This window comes from Hylaeus volcanicus, chromosome 6 (genome assembly GCF_026283585.1).
Source record: "Hylaeus volcanicus isolate JK05 chromosome 6, UHH_iyHylVolc1.0_haploid, whole genome shotgun sequence".
Classification (NCBI taxonomy): domain Eukaryota; kingdom Metazoa; phylum Arthropoda; class Insecta; order Hymenoptera; family Colletidae; genus Hylaeus; species Hylaeus volcanicus.
In genome coordinates this window covers 6,754,119-6,766,248 of record NC_071981.1, presented here as the reverse complement: position 1 = coordinate 6,766,248, position 12,130 = coordinate 6,754,119, and the positions used below count along the sequence as shown (strand labels likewise).

At 42.5% G+C, this 12,130-nt stretch overlaps 1 protein-coding gene across 1 annotated transcript in view; it reads right to left on the bottom strand.

Moving 5' to 3' along the window:
- Nucleotides 1-12,130, bottom strand: part of LOC128878167 (nucleolar protein 4-like) — a 101,545-nt gene continuing 89,415 nt past the window's right edge. The window contains exons 5-8 of the mRNA XM_054126135.1: nt 11,071-11,217; nt 5,603-5,817; nt 4,120-4,310; nt 1-3,485 (exon numbers count right to left, since the gene is read on the bottom strand). Coding sequence (XP_053982110.1) covers nt 3,319-3,485; nt 4,120-4,310; nt 5,603-5,817; nt 11,071-11,217 — 720 coding nt within the window. The 3' untranslated portion in view covers nt 1-3,318. The remainder of the gene's footprint in view (nt 3,486-4,119; nt 4,311-5,602; nt 5,818-11,070; nt 11,218-12,130) is intronic.

The following is a 12,130-nucleotide window of genomic DNA, read 5'->3' as shown; positions in this document are numbered from 1 at the left end:
TCCTTTTGTCCACCTTATTTCCAAACAGATACCTAATACTTGAATAACTTTAAAATCGCCAAACATTTCAAGCCCCTAAGCGTCTTCAAGATCATTGACTCTCGAGGATTTGAAGACTACGGTTTTGGGTGTGGTTCGAGTCGATGGGGATTTGTGTGCGACTGAATTGCTTGGAAATTAGTAACACGCCCATGGCTAGAGGTATTTGAACGATCGCCGACCGACGGGATATGCTTTTCACGGTTACTTTCAAGAGACACGTACGGTAGGCGACCTCGAACGGTGAAAACGGTCGCGAAACGGAAAAGGAAAAAGGAAGCATGACTTCATGCAGTGGGGTCTGGGTGAGAAGTCGTTCGTTTCTAAAACAGTCGGACAGCTGTTCGTCAAACCTTTCTTTTTCCTAACCGTCCTCTTTCCCATATCGGTGGAATGTTTCACTGTGGCGACCACGGCCATCGATCATCCGCGTGAACATATTTTACAATCGCATACAGTATATACACACAATACGTTACGATATACAGATATACAGTGTGTACGGTTTAACTGTGTACGCACAATTATTGTCCACTTACAGAAGGTACAAGGAACATCACTTGTATACAAATTATTATTCATGGAGCAGAGTATATAACGGCTGAATGTCAGATTGATACTTGCAGAGACTGCAATGCTGTCATGTTTAAAATAAAAATACATCTTATTGTTCATTTCAAGATGGATTTAACAGGCTGCAAGAAATACACCGATCTGTTAAAGTGGATCTATAAATACCGGCGAGAATTTACCGTTCAAATTAAACTGATCTTCGTCTATTCTCATATTTATCTAGATTACTTATGAAATCGTAAAAGTCATCGAAGGAATGTTTTAGGATGATTTGACTAGAAAATTAATTAAATTATTAATTTATTCCAAATGCATTTTTACATTGCTTCTAATAATTTCTAGTATGTATTTTTCTGAATAAATGCATCTTGCTATGCAATAGGATGGGTAAAATAAAAATATACGATTTAAAAAAACGGAAATGACGAAATCTTTGCAAGTAATAATCTCACAGGTCCAGTCCAATGTTATATTTCCCACACCAAGTCAACAATTTTTATATGAATAACATTTATTTGTATCTGCCGCAGTTGGTGAAATAATTGCGTATATACACTCAAACCGACCATACTGTATACAATAATAATAATTATAATAATAATAATAATAATAATAATAATAATAATAATATATATTTTTTCTCTCTTCATATCTCGTTAAAAGAAACTCGTGTACCCGCGGTTTTCTTTCTTTTTCCTTTCACTGCGTATCTTGGATACGACGACGTGTATAAACTATGTACAAAATAACGATAGAATAGAATTAACGGGCGAAAACTGCTTCGCGAAAAACTAGTCTCGACGAAAGGGGTGACAACCCTTCTTCCTCTTGGTTCGTGAAAACCGATAATCGTAATGACAATAGCATGATATAATATAATATAATATAAATGGTAGTAGCGATAATAAAACGCGATAATTATTACAATTACGACAGACGCGTAATCAATAATAAAAAAAGAAAGAAGATGAAATTGATCTATGGCGAAAGATATCGGTGTGGCGCGACCCCTGTCGTGTGCTTTTTTAAATTTCTCGTTAAACAGGTTAAACAGAATGACTTCTTGGTCCGATGAGAATGACGGTATCACCTTAATAAAGAAATCACTTAAAACAAAGAAAATAAAAGAAGAGAGGGGGGAAATAAACGCGTGTATATATAGCGCTACGTATATTATCGTATAATAATAATCAGTGTTCTTTGGTAACACAGTGATGCGTCCGGAGACCACAAATACGGTTTCAACGTATTGTCGGATCGTGACAAGATGGTCCCGATAAATGTGTACAATTCGTGACGAAGATCGTGGATTGCAGCAATTTTTTTCCTACGAACCGTTTACTCGTATTAATTTTGATATTCTATACTTTTACCGATATTTTATTAGTATTACTTTAAAGTCAAATTTATTCATCTAATTTTACGTTTTATAAGCAGGTAAAGTATGAACTCCGCGCTAAATACTCTAGATCTCAATCTAGACTTCTGATTCTCAACGAGTCCACTTCGATTAACTCCAGAGTACTATTTCCCAAAAATTTAAGTTCCCTAAAAACTCGTTCCACAATTTCCCTTCAACTCTCAAAATAGAATTGTAGCTCGACTTTCCAGCCACGATCTTCGACGCAACCTGCACGGTTCAAGTACTATGCTCTGTACCGACCCAAGGTGGCTCGGCAAGTGTACAATTAATTATCAATTATACTCATCGTTTCCACACTGACGCGTTCGCCAGTCGAAAAAAAGCCATCTTGTCCTGCGACCTATTTATATACACATGTCTGTGCGCGAACGTATGCGTACGTACGTCCCTATGTACACGTGTGACCGTAGTGCTATTCGTTTTCAGACTACACTCACCGACTCTCCTCGTTCCTCACTCCCCTCCAATCGACGAGGGACGCAGACGCTCGTTCACTGATCAGCCGTATGTATGTATGTACATCGTCGGGAAAACGATCATAACGCGTGGTTACTCGGAGCTGCAAGCTCGAGTAGAAACAAAAAAGAAACGTCTACTTTGAACATATACGTGGTCGTTGCGATCGGGTACTCGCGCAGCTCGCAGCACCCCCTAGAGTGTGCCAAATACTTTTGAGCAACGATCAACTCTCCCGCCGGGCCGCTTCTCCGTCAAAGCCTCTCACACGCACACTCACACGCACGCCACACACGCCGTCTCGTATGTTAAGCTTAAGCTTATCGGTAGTTAAGTAAATATCTGTAAATCCTCTTTATGTACACCCTGTTTGAATAGTTTCCTTAAACCTAGCCCTAAGAACGCGTTCTAGCGATCGTGACGCGTGGAACTCGGTTCTCTAAGACGAAATCCACCATTGGCCGCGGCCAGCGATTCGAATCCGCGGGCCTTCCCCGCAGGGGATCCCCCGAGAGCCACCTGGGAAGTACCTCGCGCGGTACGAAGCTCCAGTTTGAGGTTTCTCGGGGTAAGTTTCGTCGGGTTGGTAGCATTTATCGGTTTCGTGGATCGACGTGGTCTAGGGGCTGCGTTTCCCAGCTGAAGGATAATAGAAACTCGTTACCAACCGTCGGTAATATCGACTTCACGGGGCTTAAGCGAGCTTCGTTCGTGCTGGCGTTAAAGTCTCGGTCCTAGGACGTTGTGTTCGCGCTTCACGTGTCTACTTCACGCTCGGGAGGGCTCTACGAGCCCAGCTGCTGGCCGCTGGCTACGTAAACGTAGCTCTATGGTTGCTGGAGCAGCAATTGCTCGAGTTCGTCGGCGGACCTCAAGAGAAACGCGGCAGACTCTCGATATCCGGTGATCAGTTGTCTGACGGCGGTCATTTCTGTCGCGTTTAACTTGTGGCTTAAAAGGGGCTTCGTGTTCTTCATGCTCAAGTCCGTCGGTCCTGGAAAAGCAATCACGATTAGTTATCAGATCAATCTCTTTTTGCTGAGGCTACAAGCGTCTTCTCAAGCGTAAGGTAAGCTGTTCGCATGCAGGCTGAGCGAGGGAAGTCCCCTTTCGGCGGGAAATATTTGAACTGACCGAACATGGATTCGTTCGGTATTGATGAAGTATCGAAATGGAAGAATAGTATTTTTTACAGGTTCATGAAATCAGTTCCATGGAATCGTTTGAATTTATTATACGCAGGAGAAAATAAAAATAAAAATAACAAGGGCAAAGTCAATGGTTGCAGATATTAATTTCAATGGAATTGGTATGGTATAGTAGGTCTATAGATGTATAAACTATACATGTAAAATTAACTGGAATATATGCATACAATTCGGAGGTATCTCTGCACCACAACGTCAACAAAAAGCAGGTGAAAATATCGTTTTGCATCCCTGCAGACAGTAACACATCGACCTGCACCATGTAAAGTCACAACTAATCCATATCGAGCTTCCTTTTACGTTATAGACCTATGATCCCACACCAATCTTTTTGAGACAGGTGTCTGCGACTACTGAGCCTGCCCTCACGAGCAATTACAGCGGAGGCAAACTTATAAGGACACCGATAAGCAGTATTACTTTGTGTACCGTTGCTCAGAAGGCCCGATGTGAAGCTCTGCGTTGGGTAGAGTCCCGCGGACAGGGTTGGCGGCACTGTCGTTGGTCCTGCACGCTGGAACGCCTGGCTGAAGTTGGGTCTGTACATCGCCGTGGGTGCACCGCCGCTGGCAACACCATTAACGGCCGACGAGCTGACTATCGTCGCCTGGCTGAAAAAACGCGAGCGAGATTCGTGTTAACGATAAGGTGCAGCATTGATTAGCTCCGCCCGGTTCCGCCTCCGGGTCTCTCACTTTTCGTTCCGTGATCTTTGACCGGCGACGCTTTATCTGCCCGCTGCTTCATCGTCGTTACTCCGGATCGGTGAATGAGAGATCGTCGAGCGGAGAATAAGCGTGCGGGAGAATTGATTACGAGCCGGAGTGCGTAATTTTTGTCGCGACCGAACGTCCATTCGGCGCGCTGCTTCGCGCAGAGCTCTTTATCAACGTTCGGTTACGATAATTCTGGCTTCAGCTTACTTCGTGCCAGGTTCGAAATAGGGTCACCTAGCTGATTCATCAAAATTGATAGGACAAAGTCTCACAGTTGTACTGGAGCTCAGGTTTATTTGTAGTTCAGAACTATAGGATATCATTTATTGGAGCGGGTATGGGGACAAAGCAGTTCCTATAACCGAGTAGTTGGGATGGTAGAGGCTCACTAGATATCCTCTCCATGAACCCTTGAGCTCCTCGCTTGACCATGGTTTAGGTAATAGAAACTATGGGAGATGTAGAGAGTACTGAGTTCACCTGTGGAGGGCTAGATGGCGCTGAACGCATCTAGGGGAGCTACAAGAGCTTCTCGCTCGACTATGGTTTAAGTAATAGGAACTAATGGAGGTCTGGAGAGTACTATGGAGAGCTAGATGACGCTGAGTTCACTTAGTGTGAGCTAAAAGAGCTCCTCGTTCGACCATGGTTTAGGTAATAGGAACTAATGGAGGCCTGGAGAGTACTGAGTTTACGTATGGAGGCCTAGATGGTGCTGAGCTCACCTAGGGAGAGCTAGAGGGCACTGGGATCAGCTACGAGTTCTTATATTCAAGGTAGAGCATGATTTTGTTGATATAAACAAGATTCTACTGTAACTTGCTTGTAATTTCTAAACAATTCTTGTGCTCCCTGTATCGCAGAGTTAGCGAAGCAGCTAACGGGCCCTTCAAAGGTCTAAAAGGTCAAGAACTACTATACTTGTAGAAAACTCTGATCTTATTTTCTCATCGATGTAAGTTTTGCAAACCGCCCTGTCATTCCTACCATATCTAACTAGTGAGAAACTAAACCCTAGGAAATAGTTTATTTGATCAACTCATGGCTAGGCAACCCTACAACTTTTTATTAAGTCTCCAATTTTGGGATCCGCATTCGCAAAGTTTGCACGGGTGCCGGTTATTTGTTATCTATTATTCGACTAGAGATTGGTCAGGTCTGGGCTAAAGTTAGTTCATCGTACTGACCTCATGAGACTCTTGTTGTCCGCTGGCGTGAGCAGTTTCGACGCTGGTGCGAGAGACAGGGGTGTAGAAGAGAGGGTGCTGCTCGGCAAGTTCGCCAAACTGGTTAACGGCGCCAGGGACGTTAGCGATGTTGGTGGTGTATCCTCCCTTTTGCCCGGAAGTGATTTCACCGGTGTACTCGAGAAATGCTCCAAACTTGACCGGACGTCCGTTTGCTGCAACCAGAACATGATCCTAGTTCCTGTTCTTATTACAGTGGCGATTTCATCGTGTTAAATTAATTAATAAAGTTGTAAACGTGAACCAACAATTATTCAGTTTTTGGTTTGATATCACAATTATGTTAGTGTACGTGAAGTGTGTTTATGTATGTTATGTTGTTTAACAAATTGCGAGCTATGCACCCTCTTAAATAAGATTAACGAAGTGACTTATGATTACTCACGATGTATACAATTTTCAAGAAATTAAATGTCATTGAAAACTAATCAAAAGAAACACATCATGCGTACAGTTTAATACTAGTCATCACCTAAAGCTGCAACCATACTCAATTTTTCAATTCATCTGGAGGAGACTAATTCAAGAAATAAGAGCAAGTAGGTATCGTATGCGACAAAAAGCCTATGATCCTAATCATCCCCTAACAGGAGCGAATTAAATGGACTCGAATCTGTTCAGGTCCCAGCCGGGCCACAGTTTTCGTATCGCTCGATAAATAGACCACGATCGTCACGTTTTGTTGCCTCCACTGGCTCATCGATGCTCCCACCAACACTCGAGAACCAACTATCTCGTACTCCACGTTTTTAAGCATTCTGACCTAATTTCCACCAGCGACGATCGAGAAATGGTTCAGCGCGGTTTTCCATAACATTTCGCTAAAAACGATCCAGGAAAGCAAACATCGCGTTACAATGGGAGGGAGGAACTGGCGATAAATCGGACGCCAAAATGTACCTGCTGAACCTGCACACGATCGTACACCTGCTTGTGGACTACCCTCAGATTCTTTTTCCTCATGTTTAACCCAATGGTTCCGCTTCCGCGATCACTGTGTCACGTCAGTCCAGCCGAGTTTCCTCCTGGACCGTCAAGTCATCGCGCTGGGCACTCACTGGAGTGAACACTCGTCGCGCGAGGAATGTTCACAGAAACGCGGAACTCGTGAGCGACGATCGCTCGAGTTCTGCCGTCCGCGGATAGCCGAAGAGCACAGTCACCAAAGCACCACGTGTCATGAGTCAACGGACCGCGAACAGACCGCCGATCCTCCCGCGAACGAACGATCCCCCGCATCAGTGCGCGTCGCGATCATCTTGGCGGCCCGGATCACCTGGCGCGTACAGTGGACGGGAAAGGAGGCTCGGAAAAAACTGGCGGCAAGAAAAAGAAGCCAGAAAGGAGAGCGAAGAGTGCCGGAGAGGCGGCCAGATGTGGCGGGCAGAGACGTCGAGGCGTGAGTAAGCTCTCGTGGCCAAGGAAATTAATTCGAGGAAAGAGAGGAGAGCCCGAGTGAAAGAAAGGGGAGGAACGAAATCGAGAAAGAACGACGTCCAAGACGAGAGGGGCGCACCGCGAACGGGGGCGGGTTGGCAGCGCTGACGGCGTCCACGGAGGAATGAAATCGTCAAGAGAGAGAACGGATGTAGGGAGGTGTTTTTATGAAAGGCGAGCAGTGTGCGTTGACGTCAATTATATAGGTGGCCACGGCAGATAGCCGCGTCCGTGCACGAACCCCGGTCTTCTCCTTAATGGGTTAGGTTTAGGTCGCCGGAGAGGTTATCGGTCTCTCCTTCCCGCTCTGTCCCACCGAGCCGGCTGTATCTCGGTCCTCCTCGGTAGGGATTTTCAACGTAGATAAGTCGAAACGAGAGACCAAGTTCTAGCTTCTTGGCACCAAACGGGGGGGAACGGGGGGGGGGGGGGAGACGGCGAGCAGACGTGCAGTATTCCAGAGGTCAGAGGGAGGATTAGGTGTGCCAACGACACGGTGCGCTGCAAGAACTTGGACCGGAGTACGCATCGAGGCTTGAAACGTTTTGAAACCTACTAGGGAACTATAGTACCCAGGGATTTGCGTTTGGAGATATCATGCGTGGACGCTCACGGATTTTGTGAACTTGAGTAATCTAGCTTTAATAATGATGGATTGTGCATTAATAATGATGGAGATGGGTTAAACGTTTCGGACTCTTGAGGTGATATGATATAGAATTGTATGAATTGCAACATCAATGTTAAATTTTTTTCGTCTAAAAATCTCGCTTTTTATATTAAATCTATAGTTTGAATTAAAAGCTGCTTATTAAAGAAATGAAAGCATTACAAAAATTGAAACAATTGAAAGTATTCCAAGAATTGAATCAATTGAAAGAATTGCAAGAATTGAAAGTATTGCAAGAATTGAAACAATTGAAAGTATTAAAAGAATAGAAACAATTGAAAGTATTACAAGAATTGAAAGAATTGAAGGTATTACAAGAATTGAAAGAATTGAAAGTATTACAAGAATTGAAAGAATTGAAAGTATCACAAGAATCGAAACAATTGAAACTACTACAAGAATTCAAAGGTTAATATAAAACTCATTAATTACCATATCTTTTTACCTCATATAATTGATCTATTTTCATCCCTACTCAAAAATCTGAAACATTAAAGAATATAGCTGTCGCTATAAATATGCTACGCATTGTACTTCCGTCTTCGTCGAGTGATACCAAAATGCAATACAGATGTCACGCTCCTATGATTTATCAACTATTGGTGTTTCTAAGAAGCATCAGAAAATAACGAGTGCACCCTACTTGGCTTCAAGAGAGCATCAGATTATATCGTAGTATGACGAATCTACAGACTCTAGGTAGACTGAAATCGTTTTCGATGACAATGTTACAGGTTAGAGGACCAGTTCTTCGATGGCGGAATGCAACGCAAGAACGCACGGACGTCTAGTTCTTCCGATCAGAGGGGCGCGTGTCAGACGCGATTACGACGAGGATGTATAATCGCTCTATCCTTGGCCCTTTTTGTAAACGACTAACGCCCGGCTACAGAAAAGGGACCCCAACACCTGTCCGAGGAAATCTATTAAAGCCACAGGAAATAAGATGACTGCTACACAAAAAGTGGAACGCGTAGAGTATTTTTGTTCTACGTGCAGCTGTTTGGCTACGCGAAGGACGATAAGATTGAACGATACGTAGAAGCGTTGTCAGCACCTGCCAAAGCAGATCTTTTACACCACTGAAAGATTCTAATCTAATCGAGAACAACAGATTTGAACTGTTACAAACGAAACACTACAATTTAAGGACGCGGTCAACTAGTGTCAATTAAAACTCGAACATTCATTTCCTCCGTTTAGGATAACTTCCAACGTATACGTCCACGATTATGGAATGTCCGGTCTAACGATAGCACCCAGAAGAATATTGAAAATTCCTACAGACTCAAATGAAAGGGATAATCCTCCCCTGTGTATCGCACACCTACTCGAACAATTTCGAGCTGAATTTTCTGCATAAAAAAAAGAAGAAAAAAAGAAACGGAAGCTAATGCGTGCGGATGTTCGTTCCGAGGGTTCGCCACAGCAGCTGGAATACCTCGTGCGAGCTATTCGCGGCTAGAATTTAAGCGAAATTTCATACGGGTTCCGGAGCGTATCGTGGCACGCAATCGGTCCGAAGCTTGTTGACGACTCCTGGCGGGAGAATACATATTTCGATTTTTCCGTCGTTCGAACGGCACGCGTGGAACGTGGTCAGTGTGTGCGCGCATATTGCATCAGAGTGGGAGAGGTGCGCGACCCCCGGGTTATCACCGGCCTCTCTGTGTACCTATATCAATCCTAGCTTCGTTTCACGTATCACACTTTGAAGCGTTGCGCAAGAGCCCCGTCGCTCGGATTTCTACGCACGATAATTTTATGCCCGGAGCCGGCAGTTTATGGAAAACTTTATCGTTCACGGTGTTGCGTCAGGAGTTCGTTTGACATCCTCTCGCGAAACTTGGGACGCCCCCTCACCCCCTCGTACCCCCCTTTTCCGTCATCTCCCGGTTCGTTTCAGTTACGTCCAGCGGAACGCTTCGCTTCTTATAAACAATAACAATCTTCGGGGTTTCGAGCTGAGCTGGGTCGATCGCACGACGAATAACTGTTGGACAATGTAGATGCCACTCCTCGGTAATTGTAATAATGGATTACTAAGCACTGACGATGTGGTGGAAATTACATGAATGTTGAATTATGTATCGTGTAATTTGGAGTTTTTAAAAGTGGATTTATATTTAACGATAAACGGTAAAGATTTATTCATGAAAATCGACGGAAATATTGTAAGAAGTGTGTCTTTTCAATGTATGCGTATTAGGTTGGTCTCTCTGCAGTTAGGATGATTAGTAACTTAATTACTTTTACAAACGCGGAATTAGGAACTTGCCCAAAAGATGAGCAAAGATCATAGAACAAAATGGACAATATTTTATAGAGTAAATATACTTCTTTGTCTAAGAAAAATCGATGTTAGTTCGTACTTTTGATCAACCTAAGGGGAGCTGAATTTAATATTAGGGGGACCGAAAAGTAATGTCATTTCTTTTACACTGAATTCAAACAAATACATTCTTAATAAGTTTCTATTTTTAATCAATTATTAATTTAGTCTTTATGCATTTATAGTATTTATAATATTTATGCAAACAATATGCAAGAGTATAATAAATATTGAAAGTAAAGTTCACGTTATAATATTTGCAGAATAAAATGAATTCCTATTTAGGTTCAATAGGTAGGTTAGGTTCGTAGATATTTTTGCAAAGATTTTATTTTGCATAAAGAAATTTAAATGTGCAATAACGTACAAAATGCAAACAATATGCAAGAATATAAAAAAGATTGAAAGTAAAGGTCATGTTATAATATTTGCAGAATAAAATAAATTCCTATTTAGGTTCAATTTTTGTAGGCACGCAGATTTTATTTTGCATAAAGATCCGCAGTCTAGTAACGACTCTTATTATCAACAGCCTTTTGTCGTCTAGTGTGCAAATTTCCAATGCCAGATCGATAAAAATCAATGAGCCGATGAATGATGAATAATTATCGAGATTTGCAAAAACGATAATTACTTCCCATTCCATCCGATACATATATCAAAGATTTCTATTAGACGCTCGGTGTCGTCGTGAAAAATTCCTAAATGGAACATCTCTACTCTAAAAGGCTCGTACGGTGCTCGCACACTGCTCGTATACTCTTCAAGTATTTGAATCGGAATGAAGTTTCGGTAAGTTTGAATTGTCCTCGAGAGTGTTTGTTCAATGGTAACCACTTGTTTGTGAAATGAAACGTGATCCAGCGATCAGGAAATGGTATAAAAAGATAGCCAAAGGCGAAGCACAAAGCTCGATTGGCACGAACGAAGGCGACACGTTCGTGCTCTTTTCATTCTAATTTTACTCACCGTTGCGGCCGGAAGAGTTGGCATAGGCTGTGAGACAGGCTCCAGACCGACTCTCATGCGTTTCGCGTTGTCGCTCTCATTTTCGCAGGCTGTTGCCAAAATTTGCTCAGCCTGCACGGAGGTCAAGTGTGCCGGAGTGGGCCTCGCCTAAAAAGAAATGCCTGCGTCACGTGATCATCGCATACCGAAAGCTCGAACTTGACTCAGACGTCAGGAATGTTTGGGGCTTTCGCGAGTGACCTGCCTTGGTTCACAGACAATGTTTCTGACGGCGTTGGAAATCTCTGTCGAGAACTCGAGGCCTCACTAATTATTATACTATATTTAATAAACTATTGTGGCCTTCGATTACAGAGTACAGATTTTAGAGGATAACTCTTGCAGAGAATTTTTACTAAGATGGCTCTATCTATTGTTAGTAATTTTAGTAATATAGTAATCAAGGGTATCACCTTGCTCGAAGATTTCAAGATTTCGTGCGGTTGATAGTAATTAAAAAAAATATAAAACGCAAGAAGTCCATGTGAATTATAATCCTCTTGACTTGATTATGTGCATCATTGTTGTATAAGAGTAACGCTACACGAGTAGAGAGCGTTCCATGTGATAATAAAATTCTGTACTCCTAGTATTAATATACTATCGTCTTGCAGTGCTAACAGTACTATCAATATACAAACTGTCATCGCTTAGTTCATATGAACCAGAGCTAGAAACACTTGTACTCCCACTATTTAAGACACTTAAGAAGTCCAACTGACGAGAACTAGCGTTAAAATCATTCAATTCTGTGACGCGAGATTTTGCGATAAACTCCACTACTACGAACCTTATAATAATAATAATAGTTATATCGCTAATAATACAACAGTTCTCTATAATTGCCCTACCAAATATACGAAGTCGTCAGTAGAGAGCTGAGCTACTGTCACTTGTTGGTACCCCTCAAAACTGTACATCTCAATTATCATTAATAATTACATCACGAATAATAATAATAGTTATATCGCTAAAAATATAACAGTTCTCTATAATTGACCTACCAACTATACAAAATCGT